Here is a 17,184-nt window from a genome sequence, read left to right as displayed (position 1 = left end):
TTGAAGAATTATTTCTGGACAGATGAACTACGAAAACCAATGATATACCAAAGAGACATCAATGATATTTTCATTCTCTGGACAGATGACTTAAACTCCCTTATAGACTTCCACCACAACTTCAGCGACCACCACCTATCCATTAAACTCTATCTGGAATACTCCCATATCAGCATCAACTTCCTGCATACCGCAATCAGCTTCAATTCAATAATGGAACCCTACACACAACTATATACTGATCACCACACCTACCTTCATAGATCCAGTAACCACCCCAAACACACCAAGAAATCTGTTACTTACAACCAGCACTCAGATACCACAGAATATGCTCTGAGGAGAAAGTCTGGGATACACACCTTAACACACACAAAACTGCTTTCAACAAACAAGGACACTCCACCAGAAAAGGAGATTGTATCATAGAACAGGCCACCCAAATACCCTGAGAGAACCTCTTTCAATACAGAAATAAAACCGCCTCTGACCACACACCCCTACTTGTCACTAGCGCCCCAAATTGGAACCCATATGGGGTGTCATCAAACAACTACACCCATACTCAATGGGGACCCATCCTGAAAGAAATCTTTTCTGAACCCCCTCTTCTAGCCTTCCAACAACCCCCAACCTCTCCAAGCTCATCAGAAGCAAGCTCCCCACAGGCCAGGGACACACCATCTCAAAGTAGCACCAGATCCTGCCAGAACAACAGATTCAAAACCTGCAGACATACCTCCACTGCTACAATGATCGACACCCCCGACATACACCTTTCAAGATCCATGGGTCCTACTCATGCCTATAACAACATGTAGTGTACTTCATCCAGTGCACTCAATGCCCCAACAGAAACTGTGTGTGAAACCAGACAATCATTACACTCTCCAATGAACTCACACAGGAAAATGATAAAAAATAAAAACACCCTATCACCTAAGGGTGAACACTTTTCATAAAGCGATCACTCTGTATCTAACCTATCAGTCTTCAACCTCAAAGGGAACCTGCACAACATTTCAAAAGATGAGCCTGGGAGCTTAAGTTCATAACTTTGCTAGACACTAAAAATCATGGATTGAATTGAGACACAGGATTTATGGCTTATTACAACAATCTATAACCCACTAACAATGCCTTCTCAGTTGCTTCCCACCACCACTTTCTTTCCTCCCTATGACTGGAGGGGTGTCAACAGGCCACTTCACTTTGAAGGATCCCTGGAAATATGTGTTTACTGCTTACGCTAAACAATCTGTTCCATCTTGTATTTAGCTGTGACATTCTAAGTTTCCCAGATCTGAAGAAAAGCTCTGTGTAAACTCAAAAGTTTGTCTCTCTCACCAACAGAAGTTTGTCCAATAAAAGATATTACCTCACTCTCCTTGTCTCTCTAGTTCATGCAGTGTTAGTTAAAGAACCACATGAAACTTTAAAACAAAAACGAATAATTCAACCACTGCTGAAAATCGGATATTTGGGAAAGGAATAAAACAAATGTTTAAATGCATAAAAACAATGCTACATAACAGTTACATAAGAACATAGGAATCGCTATATTTGATTGGACTGGAGATCCATCTAGTCAAGTATCTGTCTCCACCAGTAGCCAGATGCTTCTGAAGAAAGTGCAAGAACTCCACAGTTAGGCAGATGTAGGCACTGAAGAAAAATACTTTTCCCTGTTGAAACTGCAGACAGAATTTAGATAGGCGCTGGTTAAGTGAAGCATTTGTAGGATCAAGCCCTCTGACTGTTTTAAATTAGCTTGAGTGTGGAAGTGGCAGTTTATGATAAAAATGCCTAACTGTAATCACATGGTTTAGAATTAATTTTCTTTCCAGATATTATATGGTCTGTCTCACCTTCCATGGAATACTTGAAGAAAAGGTTGTTAACATTGGTCACTGTTTCCCCATCTTCCTCTTCACTCCTGAGTGTGTGGATTCTCTTAATTAAATCTGTGATGACTTCATTGACTCCTTCAGAGAAAACAGCCACATCCTTGGGTTTCAGGACCTTCTGTCTTAGTACACTCCTCATTTTTAGCCATTGTTCCCCTTCCCTAGGAGAAATAATTTGAAATATCTATATATAATTCTTCCTGACAATCATTAGCTGGGCAGGAAGTTCATGAATTAAATAAGAGTCTCTCATTAGCAAGTGATAAACAAATTCATTGGTAAAACTGAAATCACTACTGGAAAGGAGTATAGTGGACACTGGTCTGTCAAGTAATATGTTCTTATGTTTCTCATTCTATATTTACTGAAGGTGGCAAGTCATTCCGTTGTCTAATTCACCTCACTGTTACAGTACACAATCAAGTTTGTAAGTTAATTAATGTGTACTGGTTAGAGCTTTAGGACTTTATCTCAGTATTCTGGAAGTGCCTTCAGATAATTGTTAGTCACACCTGCTAAATACATAGAGTACCTGACTAACAAAACAGAGATTCTGGTTTGCAGAAGTATCACACATATTCTCATTAAAATTAACTTTTAAATATATATTTATCTTTGCTAATTTGTTTTCTTTTATACAGATTTGGTGCTTTTCTCCCAAAAACATCCAGCATAACCAGATTTCATGGACCACTGGTCTGATTTAATATACCAAATCCTGTTATTGGCATATCAAGCCAGTTATGTTTATTCCAAATCTAGGGGAAGTTTTCTGAGAGAAAAGTTTACTTTCTGTGAGAAATGGTACTTTTTGAGATCTAACAACCTATAGTATGAGAAGTTCAAGACAGACCATTAATACATTAAGAATAACATAATTTAGAACAGTAGTTCTCAACCAGGGAATACGCAGACATCTATCAATTCATCTAGATATTTGCCTAGTTTTACAACAGGCTACATAAAAAGCACTAGTAAAGTCAGTACAAACTACAATTTCATACAGACAATGACTTGTTTATACTGTTCTATATACTATACACAGAAATGTAAGTACAGTATTTATATTCCAATTGATTTATTTTATAATTATATGGTAAAAATGAGAAAGTCTGTAATTTTTCAATAATAGTGTGCAGTGACACTTTTGTATTTTTATGTCTGATTTTTTAAGCAAGTTGTTTTGAAGTGAGGTGAAACGAAGTACACAAGACAAATCAGACTCCTGAAAAGGGTACAGTAGTCTGGAAAGGTTGAGAACCACTGACTTAGAGTATGTGAGCTGAACAGGCTCATGCCAGGCTCAAGTCAATGTGTCTGTATAACGTCTGTAATGTGTATAACAGCGCTTCTCAACCAGGGGTCTGCGACCCCCCACGGGTCTGCGAGCCCTTTCCGTGGGGCCGCAGGGCCCCATGGCTGTAATCTGGTGCCCCAAATCCCAGCGCCCCCCATGGGGCTGAAACTGAAACTGCGCCCTCCTTGGGACTGAAGTGTCCGTCACACCCGCCCCACATTCCCCCAGAAGCAGCTGTGGCTTTCCCGTCTGCTGCTGGAGCCTGGGTTTGCAGCTGCTCCTCAGCTCATTCTGACTGCACATGCAGCCGGTAAGAACCACCTGGGTAGGGGGACCCAGTTTTGGGGCTCGCAGAGCCCTTGGGGAGCAGGCACCGCAGGAGGAGCCCTCCTGGCATACAACTCCTAGCTAACCTCCCTGCAACCTGAGCTAGCTCCCTGCCTGCACACAGCCCCTAGCTACCCCTGCATGCACCCTGAGCGGTTTTCAAACTTTTTGAGCTGAGTCCCCGCTTTGACTTATATTTTTTGGTTGTGGCCCCCCACAACCCAGACAGACTGGGTGGCCTGCTGAGGTGAGTCACGAGGTGGAGGTGGCACTCCCCCTGTGCGGAGCTGGCCTGAGCTCTGCCAGCCCTTGCCCCCTTCCTGCCCCAAAATAGAAGTCAAACTATGCCTATGCCCAAGGGTCCCCCGCTGGGCCCTGGAGTTTTTATAGCATGTTGAGGGGGCCCTCAGCAAGAAAAAGCTTGCATGCACTGTCATTTGGCCTTTCCATGACTTCCAGTCCACCAGCATTGATGACTTCTCATCTACTCTTTCTTCCCTTTCCTCCATTGATATGGTTGTTGATTCACTCCATTCCTCTCTCTCCTCCACCCTTGATTCTTTTGCCCCCCTTTCCCATTAATCTCACCCGCAATCCCAGTTGTCTTTTCACCACTTTTACTCATTCCTCAAACTCTCATCTTCCTGCCTCCACTTCTCTCTTTGCAGAATATCTTGCTGATTTCTATCAGGAAAAAAATGATAAAATATGATGTGACCTTTCCCGACTCCTCAACTTGCCTTCCTTTCCTCCTCCTTCAACTCTCCTCCTTCTCTCTCTGTCACAGATGCACAAATTCTTTTCTGATCTCCTCATCCAATCCCTCCACTTGCCCAGTGACATCATCCTATCCCATCTCCTGATCTCCCTTGCGCCCACTTTCATCCCCTACCTGACTCATCTCCGTAACTGCTCACTATCCTCCATCTCTTTGCCTTGTCAGCTGCCTTTGATACAGATGACTATGTTTTTTTTCTTGAAGTTTTATCCTCCCTTGGCTTCTGTGACTCTGTCCGCTCCTAGTTCTCCTCCTACCTCTCTAATCATTCCTTCAGCATGTCCTTCGGAGGCTCCTGATCATCCCCCTTCCAGTTTTCTGTGAGGGTTCCACAGAGTTCTGGTCTCCTTCTCATCTCCCTCTATATCTTATCTCCAGATAATCTCATCCACAAACACACATCCAACTATGCTAATGATTCATAGATCTCTCTCTCTAGTCCAAACCTGTCTCTATTCAAATTAAAATCTCAGCCTGTCTCTCTGACATCTCCTTATGGATGTCCAGCTGTCAGTTCAAATTCAACATGGCTAAAATAAAGCTCTTAATCTCCCCCGCCCCAAACCCTTTCCACACTACTTCCTTTCTCGATCACAGTGGACTAACACCACCATTCTGTCTATCACTCTGGCCCATAACCTGGGTATCATCTTCAACTGAGACCTCTTTCTAGGTCCTCACATTCAGGTTATGTCTAAGTCTTGCAAATTCTTTCTGCATAACATCTCTAAAATACAGCCCTCCTATCCATCCACACAACTAAGACTTTTGTTCCAACTCTCATCTCACCTCTCCATTACTGTAATATTGTTTTTTCTGGCCCTGATATATGCAATTTTGCCTCCTTTATATTCATTCAGAATTCTGCAAAGATCATTTTCCAAGCCTGTTGCTTTGACTATGTCATTCCTCTCTAGAAAGCCCTTCACTGGCTCCCTCTTCTTTATCATATCAAACATTAGCTGTTTATCTTCACTTTCGAGGCCCTTCACGACCTATCATCATCCTACCTATTTTCTCTCATTCAGCATCGAAAGGCTGACTCCCACCTCCAACTGACCATTAAAGGCAGCTTCTGTTGCCTATTTGCTAAATTTTCAATCTTCATGCTGCCCCTCATACCTGGGATAAGCTCCCTATAGACATCTACAAAACTAATTCATTATCCTTCTTTCAAACCCTCCTTAAAACTCTCCTTTCCTGTAAGGTCTACAAAGACATTTACAACAGTTAGGCTGCTGGTGTGCTGAGACCACAGCCTACTTACCATGCTGACCATATTATCTCATTGTTTCCTTGTACTCCTTCATTTGTCTGTATCTACTCTTGTCTTATAGTTAGATTGTCAGCTCTTTTGGGGTAGGGACTGTCTTTTTGTTTTGTGTTTGCACAGCGCCTAGCATAATGAGGTGCTGGTCCATGACTGGGACTCTGACGTGCTATGATAATGGAAATAAATAATAATAATAATTAAGTGGCACCTTCCAAATCTTACATTATGGGCCCACTGTTCAGCAAAACAAAGTAAGAACATAAGAACGGCCATACTGGGCCAGACCAATGGCCCATCTAGCCCAGTATCATGTCTTCCGACAGTGGCCATTACCAAATGCTTCAGAGGGAATGAACAGAACAAGGTAATTATTGAGTGATCCAACCCCTGACATCCAGTCTCAGCTTCTAGCAGAGGTTTAGGGACAACTGGATCATGGGGGCTGTGTCCCTGACCGTCTTGGGTAATAGCCTTTGATGGACCTACCTTCATGATCTTATCTAATTCTTTATGGAACAGAGTTATGCTTTTAGACTTCACAACATTCCCTGGCAATGAGTTCTGCAGGTTGACTGCGCATTATGTGAAGAAGTACTTCCTTTTGTTTTCAAGTTACTGCCTATTAATTTCATTGGGTGACTCCCATTCTTGTGTTACATGAAGGGGTAAAAAACCACTTCCCTATTCAGTTTCTCCCCATCAGTCACGATTTTATAGACCTCTATCATATCCCCCCAGCCCTTACTCAGCTCTTTTTTAAGCTGAACAGTCCCAGTCTTTTTAAATCTCTCCTCGTATGGAAGCTGTTCTATATTCCAGTCATTTTTGTTGCCCTTCTCTTTACCTTTTCCAATTCTTATATACACCTCTACCTCGATATAACGCTGTCCTCGGGAGCCAAAAAATCTTACTGTGTTATAGGTGAAACCGTGTTATATCTAACTTGCTTTGATCCACCAGAGTGCGCAGCCCCCCCTACCCTGGAGCACTGCTTTACCGCGTTATATCCAAATTCGTGTTATATCGGGTCGCGTTATATTGGGGTAGAGGTGTATCAACAAGGAGCCATTATTTTGACTCTGGCCTATATTTTAACCTTGAGATTTTGGTGTAATGTGAGTGTTAAATGCATTATCAGGCTTTCACAATATAAAGCCTTTTGCTACTGCAATTTTATCTCATCAAAGTAAGAGAATGGCCATGACTCACAAAAAGATTGGTTCCCTTTTGCATAAACACATTACATCATTGATTACTGTGAATGCTTCACAAGGACAATTACCCTTATACACCCTCCCACACACAAGCATGTTACATGCAAGCTTTCAGAGGCAGATAACTCTTCTTGAACCAATAATATGCTAAATGAAAAAAACACCAGGCTGATTTATATGGTACTTCAGAAGATTAACATGCTTTGATAATACAAATTAAGAAGGGAAAAAAGTGACTATACTTACGCAGAAATAAGTCCTGTAGCTCTCCCTCTTAAATCCCTGTACTCTTGCCAGGATTCCATGTTAGCTCTTTGTGGAGTTCTACCTTCCGCCCGGAGCACCTGGGCAACCATGTCTCGATCTGCAATAGACACTACAAACTGTGGACCAAAGTGAGACTTGAAGATCTTTCCATACTCCTGGGTGTGTTTTTGCTGCAACATCAACAAATCAGAGAAGAAAAACATTATGAAAAAAAAAAGAAGGCAAAAGAAACGGATACTTTTGTCATAGAACATATCAATTTGCACTGACATAAAATGCCACCTGGTCTACTGAGGGGAGAGTTTGCAGTGGTAGCACTTTAGAAACAGAATAAGTTTTTCAGGAGCAAACCATAGTTCTGAATATCAGCCATCTTCAAAGATACTTCATTACTTGAAAGACAAGAGTTGAAGACCAGCCTGATGATCTAGTGGCAGAACAGTGAGTAGTCATCTGTTGGATCCAGATCTAGGTCCCAAGCTCTTCAATCAAGCAATAGCTGGAAGTGTTACCAGAAATCATCATCACTCTTGAAATACTCACTATGACCAGAAGGGGAGGTCACTGCTGTGCAAGATCTTTGAGGCTGGAAAGACCCCCAGACCTCCACAAGACACAAAGGGCTAGCTACACTGAATATTGAGGAGGTGAAAGGACTTGTGGAGTAGGGAAATGTGAAGCTCATGTCCAAAAGAGTGACACAACATTTTCTTCCCCACATCAACCTGTTGTGCAGTGCTCCATTATAATAATAATATATATAAAAAAAAAAGATCAGCCCTGAAAAGATCAAAACAAAGGATGGAAGTAAAGGGAGGTCAGAAGCATAATCATGAAGTAAATTTGTATTTTTTTATTTTAAAAAGGCTCACTTGTCCCTCGCCAATAAATGAGCCAATTAGTGCGTTTTTTATTCTTTACAAAGTCTACATAATGGCCTTGCCATTAGGGGCTGCCAGCACAACTGCGCTGCATTGAAATCTCCAAATTTTAGAGTAGATTTATTATGACACACATCTCAAAAAAGACATACATTGTCACGTGGTGGAAAAAAAGAGGTGGAGGATATTCTACTTGCCTAGCAAGATATCTCTGCTGAGTGATCCATGAATACTAGCTGGAGGCAAAGAGCAGGCAATTAAGAAAGAGGAATTGAGAAACATTCAACAATTAAAAAAATTACCAAAAAGATTTCCTAGGAGATTATTTTACAGAGCGATGCTCTATCTTTCCCAACAAATAGAAAAAGATTAACAAATTTCATTCAGAGATGGTCTTGAAATGAAGCACCCATCTCTCAGGAATTCATTTTGAATATATCTCAGGACAGATTAGGAACTAAATGTAGGCCAAGGTGAAGCCACAAAACCACTTTAGGAGATAGTAGATATAGATAATAAAAATCCATTAGTAGGAGAGGTGGTGTAGAAGAACCAAGAGTTCTGAAGAAACTCAAATGTGAAATTGCAGGACTACTAACTGTCATCTGTAACCTATCATTTAAATCAGCTTCTATACCAAATGACTGGAGGATAGCTAATGTGACACCAATTTTAAAAAAGGGCTCCAGAGGAAACCCCGGCAATTACAGACCAGTAAGCCTGACTTCAGTACCAGGCAAACTGGTTGAAACTATAATAAAGAACAAAATTGTCAGACACATAGATTAACATAATTTGTTGGGGAATAGTCAACATGGTTTTTGTAAAGGGAAATCATGTCTCACCAATCTACTAGAATTCTTTGAGGGGGTCAACAAGCATGTGGACAAGGGGGATCCAGAGGATAGTGTATTTAGATTTTCAGAAAGCCTTTGACAAGGACCCTCACCAAAGGCTCTTAAGCAAAGTAAGCAGTCATGGGATAAGAGGGAAGGTTCTCTCACGGATTGGTAACTGGTTAAAAGATAGGAAACAAAGGGTAGGAATAAATGGTCAGTTTTCAGACTGGAGAGAGGTAAATAGTGGTGTCCCCAGGGGTCTGTATTGGGCCCAGTCCTATTCAACATATTCATAAATGATATGGAAAAAGGAGTAAACAGTGAGGTGGCAAAATTTGCAGTTGATACAAAACTACTCAAGATAGTTAAGTCCCAAGCAGACTTCGAATAGCTAAAAAAAGATCTCTCAAAACCAGGTGACTGGGCAACAAAATGGATGATGAAATTCAATGTTGATAAATGCAAAGTAATGCACATTGGAAAACATAATCCCAACTACACATATTAAATGATGGGGTCTAAATTAGCTGTTACCACCCAAGAAAGATCTTGGAGTCATTGTGGATAGTTCTCTGAAAACTTCAACTCAATGTGCGGCGGCAGTCAAAAAAGCGAACAGAATGTTGGGAATCATTAAAAAAGGGATAGATAATAAGACTGAAAATATCATATTGCCTCTATATATGTCCATGGTATGCCCACATCTTGAATAATGCGTGCAGATGTGGTCACCCCATCTCAAAAAAGATATACAGTATTGGACTTGGAAAAGGTTCAGAAAAAGGCAACAAAAATGATTAGGAGTATGGAATGGCTGCTGTATGAGGAGAGATGAATAAGACTGGGACTTTTCAGCTTGGAAAAGTGTCGCCTAAGGGGGGATATGATAGAGGTCTATAAAATCATGACTGGTGTGGAGAAAATAAATAAGGAAGTGTTATTTACTCCTCCTCATAACACAAGAACTAGGGGCCACCAAATGAAATGAATATGCAACAGGTTTAAAACAAACAAAAGGAAGTATTTCTTCTACACAACGCATAGTCAACCTGTGGAACTCCTTGCCAGAGGATTTTGTGAAGGCCAAGATTATATCAGGGTTCAAAAAAGAATTAGATAAATTCATGGAGAATAGGTCCACCAATGGCCATTAGCCAGGGGATGGATCACTTGATGGATCACCTGTTCTGTTCATTCCTTCTGGGGCATCTGGCATTGGCCACTGTCAGAAGACAGGATACGTGGCTAGATGGGCCTTTGGTCTGACCCAGCATTGCCGTTCTTATATTAAGAAAATTTACAATTTACAGGACTGGAAAAAATCCACTATCAAGAGAGCAAATTTAATTTGAGTAGTATCCCTTAATCTTCCACTATTGTACTACATTCTTATAACATACGTACATTCAGTTATACTCTTTATGGTGAAATTTATATGCTAGAATTCAATAAAGACAAATTTGGACTAAATTTTGAGGAGTGAAATCTAATGAAATATGTGTTCTTTCCACAAATAATAGAAATAGAAGGTAACTCTTCAGGGCAGGAATCTTGCCTTCCATTGTGACTGTACAGCCTCTAGCTCATCTGGGGACATTACTTGTAAAAAATAATAATAAAATAATAAACAAAATTGTGTTTTGTGCTTTACAGGTATATTGGCGATATGGCTGAAAGGTCTGTTTGATATTTTATGTCACAAACCCTTTAATTCCATTTTTGTTTCTTGTTACAATTATTAAAAATATCCTACCTTGTTTCCCTACTCCCTCATGTCATGCTGTACTTCACACACAACATTTGAATTGTCAGAGTCCAAACCCTACCTCCTCACCTTTGTTTTCCTTCTCTCTGAACCTATGGATGGAACACAACAGCTCCAACTCCACTGAACTCAAAACTCTTTTCCTTTACCCAGAGTTGCTGTAGGCACTGCTGCTCTGGCCAATTAAATTCTGGAATCAGGTTACTGAGAACAGAACCTTCATTGTAAAAAAATGCTTAAGTCCCCCCCCACACCACCCCTTCTGCATATGGAACATTTCTGTGTCTCAAAGAACATAATTTAAGTAGCTGCAATGGTTACCAAGAGGTTTCAGATTAATTCATTCCTGATGTTCACTCTGTTGTTAAATTTAACAGGGTGTTATTAATCCAGTTACAGAGTGTATGCAAACAGGCCATCATGATTTGTAAAGTAAAATGTTTCGTGAGACTCTAAACTGAATAAAAAATACATAAGATATACTGCCCCACACCTTTTTTTGCAGTTTTTCCTTCCACAAATTGTATTGGATTAAGGAGAAAATCCTGTATTGTTTAGTGGTTGTGAAAAGTGTTGAAGCATATAGGCATGTATTACTTAGGATTTTTCCACCTCTAGTTTCTTTGATTGTTATTTTCAAAAATTGTCATAGCACTAATAAATATTTTAGTTGCTAAAATTAAAGCAATATATTGCAGAGCAGGTATAACCCTGTTGTAATTTAATTTTTGTATGTGGCTCAGATGTCTGTCTTGTACGCACACACACACACACACACACTATTTTTTGCTTTGTTTCTTTCAGGGGGAAGTCAGTTGTTTTAAATGGCTAGTACTCCATTCAAGAAATTCAAAAATAGAAGATTAAAGTTCGGCTGCCATTGACCTCACTAAAGATTAAGGAGTCTAACTCTAGTCTATTTTTTAAAATCTTAACGGAAAGAAACGTATAATCTTTACTCTAAAATACAGCAACTTGTTTGAATTTTCCCTTTTTGCCTTTCCTTTCCTTTTCTGGGAATTTTTAGTCCCTCTGCTCCATTCTGATTTTTGTTTCCTTCCATCCTTCACGTTTCTATCCTGATACCTTGTGTTTTCTCAGCAGCTTCCCCTTCCTCTCCCCTCTCTTCCTTTTTTATCTTCTCTGCTCCTTTTCCATCCCCAAGATCACAGCTCTGCTGCTGCTTCTTAGACCTGGTCTACACTTAAAAGCTTTAACTTATGGCACAACTTATGTTGTTAACGGGTGTGACTTTTTACCAACAGTTAAGCCCTAGCATAGGTGCAGCCATAGTGGTATAGAGCCTTTATGCTAGTCTAGTATATTTTGTCCACCAAACTGGAATAAGCTATACTGGTATAAGCACTTTTACTATGGTACAACTGCATCTATATAACAGGGTTTCTGCTGCTTGAATTGAACTATGCCAGCATAGTTAAGGAAGCAAAACTTTTAAGTTTAGACAAGGCCTTATGGGCTAGAGTGCATCTGATCCCTCTACCTATAATGCAAGGAGTTTGGTCACTCCCCACCCAGTTGCTACTGTAAAGCCAGTAATCAAATTTGATAGAAAATGAAGTATATGCTTTTAATTTTGCCTTCTTCAGGGGTGGTATCTTCAGAGGGCACACAAGTCCCTTCCCTACTGCAGTGGTTTCAGTGTCAGTTCACTCTTCTTCCTCCGAAGAGTGCAGAGCTCCTCTCTTCCTCTGAAGTTTCTCAATTCAAGCTTTTCCCTTCTTTCTGCTCCATCCCTTTCTGTTCCCCTTCCCTCAATGTCTAACAACTCCACAACTTTCCTCTGACTGTCTCATGACCCACTGGATTTTGCCCCTTTCAGCTCACCTGCTCCCCATCGTCTTGACTCCACAAGGGAAGGAGGGTACTCATACGACTGTTGCTTCCACCACTGCTTGATGCAGCACACCTTTTCTCCCTTCTCTATATGGTCCCTCACTACAGTCCCCACACAGCCTCTTTCCTCATGTGGCAAGAGCACAGAGCAGGAGCTGATGGAGAAACCAAAGAGAGTGTAACAAGGGATCAACCAGGGAAGAAAAAGAGGAAGTTTCAACTGCTGATCTCTCACCTACCCAGCAATTAAGAGTGAGCAGGAAAGAAACAAAATTCTGAATTCAGAGTGGTAGCCATGTTAGTCTGTATCAGCAAAAAGAATAAGGAGTACTTGTGGTACCTTAGAGACTAACAAATTTATTTGGGCATAAGCTTTCGTGGGCTAAAGCCCAACAGTGGAAAATACAATAGGAAGATTTTTTATATCTAACACACACACACACACACACACACACCCCCCATGAAAAAATGGGTGTTGCCATACCAACTCTAACGAGATTAATCAATTAAGGTGAGCTATTATCTGCAAGAGAAAAAAAACGTTTGTAGTGATAATCAGGATGGCCCATTTCAAACAGCTGACAAGAATGTGTGAGTAACAGTAGGGGGAAAATTAGCCTGGGGAAATAGTTTTTAATTTGTGTAATGACCCATCCACTCCCAGTCCTTATTCAAGCCTAATTTAATGGTTTCCAGTATGCAAATTAATTTCAGTTCTGCAGTTTCTCGCTGAAATCTGTTTTTGAAGTTTTTTGTTGAAGAATTGTGACTTTTAGGTCTGTAACTGAGTGACCAGGGAGGTTCAAGTGTTCTCTGACTGGTTTTGAATGTTATAATTCTTGACGTCTGATTTGTGTCCATTTATTCTTTTGCGTAGAGACTATCCCGTTTGGCCAATGTACATGGCAGAGGGGCATTGGTGGCACATGATGGCATATATCACATTGGTAGATGTGCAGGTGAACGAGCCTCTGATAGTGTGGCCGATGTGATTAGGTCCTATGATGGTGTCCCTTTAATAGATATGTGGACAGAATTGGCAACGGGCTTTGTTGCAAGGATAGGTTCCTGGGTTAGTGTTCTGAATCCTGACCTAGCAAAGCTGGATACAACACTGAAGAGCCCAGAATTGAGATGGAAAGCTATCCTCTGCTCAAAAGCCTGAGGTTAAGTTGTTTTGGGCAGCATGGATTCCTACGGTGGGTGGAACTACAGCAGGAAAATTCAAAACCTATCTACAGTGACATCCCACCCTGTAGTGTATTGTAATGGACCATCCTTATGTGATGCCTAAAGTCAAATGTTATCTAACAAAAGGAAACAATTGATCAGACAGTATTTTTTCAAGCAATAATTACTCTAAAGGGTCAATACCCTGTGTTACAAATGTCTAATTTTGTACTAGGCATGAAAACCCATTAAGTCCTGTCCCTGAAAAAGAAACACACACTTGTATTTTTCATACAGTTATTTTCTTGAAATGCAGGTGCTCACCCTAAATCCACTTGTCCGAGGAAGATGCAGATGGGAGGGAAGGGAGCCCCAGCATAGGAAAGAGTGGCTGCTTAAAAAACAAAGATAGAGGAACTCCCTCTTTTCAAAAACACATTCTAGAGGCTATGTCAGCAGCATGCTCTAATTAGCGCACGTCTCTCCTGCAGCTCCTGGGAACTGTGCAAAGTGGCACGTTGCAGGCTGGGGCCTATCAAACGCGAAGGCGCAGGGCATGGAGATGACAGGTCCCAACCCATAAGGCATTCCATCTTCGCTCTCTGACCCAGACAGACCAAGATGATGGCCCATTGTCCAGGCTGCTTGTCCCACAGGCCAGACTGTAGGAGCCCTGGGACTTCCCTTTAGCCGCCCACTCCAGACACTGGTCCTCTCCCACCCAAATTAAGTATCTGGCATCAGCATGTGGTGCCTCAGCTGCCCTAGCCTATGTCATTGCTTGGCCCACCTCAGAGTGGTTTATCATGTCTGGATGTGGGGCTTTAGCATGCATGCAACTGTGCGCCCAACATGAGTGAGCACACAGGCAAGCTGTGGCCAACGGGCCGCCAAGCCTGGAGTCATTCACTCCCCCTCCCTTCTTAGAAGAATCATAGAAGATTAGGGTTGGAAGGGACCTCAGGAGGTATCTAGTCCAGCCCCCTGCTCAAAGCAGGACCAACACCAACTAAATCATCCCAGCCAGGGCTTTGTCAAGCCGGGCCTTAAAAACCTCTAAGGAAGAGATTCCACCACCTCCCTAGGGAACCCATTCCAGTGCTTCACCACCCTCCTAGGGAAATTGTGTTTCCTAATATCCAACCTAGACCTCCCCCACTGCAACTTGAGACCATTGCTCGTGTTCTGTCATCTGCTACCACTGAAAACAGCCTAGTTCCATCCTCTTTGAAACCCCCCTTCAGGTAGTTGAAGGCTGCTATAAAATCCCCCCTCACTCTTCTCTTCTGCAAACTAAATAACCCCAGTTCCCTCAGCCTCTGCTCCTAAGTCAGGTGCCCCAGCCCCCTAATCATTTTTGTTGCCCTCCGCTGGACTCTCTCCAATTTGTCCACATCCCTTCTGTAGTGGGGGGACCACAACTGGGCACAATACTCCAGCTGTGGCCTCACCAGTGCCGAACAGAGGGGAATAATCACTTCCCCCATCTGCTGGCCGTGCTCCTACTTCTTGCCCACTACAAGGAAGCCTCCTCCCCCCACCACTAGAAGGGGGGCAGCCCCTCCCCTCTACACAACCACCCCATCCCACACATGGGGTCCGTTCCCCCACTGTCTGACAACAGGGGGCGCCAGAGGGAGGGCAGCTGTCTCGGGGACGTGGGGGAGCCGCGCCATTGGCTCGCTTCGGGCAGCGCGAGCCCCTTTGGAACGTTGGGGAGCCGCGAGCCGCGACCGTTGGTTTGGTGACCCCACCCCCATTCCACCTCCAACTTTGGCGCGCGCTGCCAGGCCCTCCGCCCCCCCCAGCCTCAGAAGGGGTGGAGGGAGGGTTTCAAATGGCCCGCCTGCTGCTGAGGGGGATGGCTGTGTAAACAGCGCAGCAGCGGCAGCCCCGCCAGCCCTCACGCCAATACACAGACAGCGCGGACATATGCACACAAACCGGCCCGATACGTGAAGGGTCTGCATGCGCGGGGAGGAGGGGGGAGGTGCGAGCGAGGGATAGTTGAGACAAAATGGTCTCTCTGAGGGAGTTCTGGGGAGATGTAGGTGAAAAAAGCTGAGGGAACAACCGCCCCGCAATGTGCTGTACGAGTGTGCGGCCAAATTCTGCCCACAGAGACATGTGCGCACCCACAGCACAGTGTGGACGCTGCTCCAAGCCTCAGGGAGGTTGCAATTCAAATTTTCATTTCAAGTCACAGAAATTCTGCCTTGTGGTGTTGACACTGTCTCGTCCTGGAAATGAAGAGAGTTGGTTGGTTTTCGGTAAAATCTGAGGGAAAATCCTCTCGTGTTCCTCAAAGGGCGAAAAAAAGCACCCCTTTGCCATATATTATTGTGGCTGGATTTCTTCAGTTCTACGTGTAATGTTAAACAAGTCAATCGTGCCAACTAAAACCCCAACTAAAGTTGAAAAGACGCCCGAAAAAGGGAGGAAGAGGAAGATGCAAAGGAAGTCCCACGAGATGCTGGGTTTGTGGGTGATAGAGAAAGTCCTCATATTAGATGAGAGATTTGAAAAAAACACCACAAGAATCAGCCAGAAATCTGTTCTCACTAAAGCAGATTCTAATGCATTTTTGCAGACTCTGTTGTCTATGGCTGAAAAGCACGTTTTAAATAGTATTCTCTGATGGAAAGAAAGAAGAAAGCAAGGGTTTAAGTCGCCAAACACTTAAAACACTCATTAAATGAAGACTGAATGGGGAGAACAGGGATCTGTAAACAAACACTCAACTCTATCATAACAGCACCAACACGATGTTGTAATGACAAGCAGGATTAACTGGATCAACTCATTAATTAAGCAGCTACTTTATTTTCATTTTCAATGGACATCCCAGAGTAAATCAAAACATGATTATTTTAACTAAATTGTACCTGGATTTCATGAATGCGACCAAAGCCGTCCTTCCAGAAGAACTCAACTAGGTTGGAGAGGGTTTTGGGTCCAGGCATTTCTTGCAGGCTCTTCACGTTGCAGTGGTGGTGTTGAGTGGGTTTCAAGAGTCCCTCTTCCCCCTCTGAAACTGCCACCATCTCCTCCTCTTTGTCCTCTGCTGCTGCTGCTGCTGTTGTAGTGTTATTTTGCACCTCCAAAGTCTGGCTGCTAGAACGTTTGGTCAGTTGGTGAAACCCGCTGACAAAAATCACACGAAAAAAGCAACTCCTTTTCTCAGGCTCAAGCGCCTGTTTGCAACTGCTGTTCAAGACTTTGGTGAAAAGAGACATTGTTTTCTTATATTCAGTAAAAGCTCTATTCTGTTTCTGCAGCCGCTTTTTATTTCATTGCCGTTTCTCTTCTGCTTTAATTTGCGCAAGCAGCAAGTCTCCAATCTCTTAATGCCTGAGCATCAGTTTACACAGACCATTATTAAAGGCTCCCTCCCCTAAAACAGGAAAAGGGGTGGTGGTCTGGAATGAGACTTGAATAAAATGAGCCTATTGTTTTGTTTAATTCAAATCCGATCAATTTACTAATTAAATCTGCTCTGAAGCAATCAAGGTTTAGATTCCACCCTTCCGCCCCCTGTTTTGGCAAAAATCTCTCATGGATTACAGTTTTCTCATTCATTAAAAGGTGGTGTTAAGATTAGTAAATGATTTT

The 17,184-nt window shown here is 42.4% G+C and overlaps 1 protein-coding gene across 2 annotated transcripts in view; it reads right to left on the bottom strand.

Annotated features, from left to right (window-relative positions):
* LOC123378225 (cytochrome P450 27C1) overlaps positions 1–16,904 on the bottom strand; it is a 44,292-nt gene extending 27,388 nt beyond the window's left edge. The window contains exons 1-3 of one of the 2 annotated variants that reach the window (XM_045031776.1): positions 16,458–16,904; positions 7,043–7,233; positions 1,869–2,068 (exon numbers count right to left, since the gene is read on the bottom strand). In XM_045031776.1, the coding sequence (XP_044887711.1) occupies positions 1,869–2,068; positions 7,043–7,233; positions 16,458–16,808 (742 nt within the window). In that variant the 5' untranslated portion in view covers positions 16,809–16,904. Of the gene's footprint in view, positions 1–1,868; positions 2,069–7,042; positions 7,234–13,896; positions 14,535–16,457 lie in introns of those variants that run through there. The other variant, XM_045031777.1, reaches the window with a different exon arrangement.
* Positions 16,905–17,184: the final 280 nt, after the last annotated feature.

This window comes from Mauremys mutica, chromosome 10 (genome assembly GCF_020497125.1).
Source record: "Mauremys mutica isolate MM-2020 ecotype Southern chromosome 10, ASM2049712v1, whole genome shotgun sequence".
NCBI lineage: Eukaryota > Metazoa > Chordata > Testudines > Geoemydidae > Mauremys > Mauremys mutica.
The sequence above is the reverse complement of the archived record's forward strand: the minus strand, read 5'-3'. Positions and strand labels throughout refer to the sequence as shown.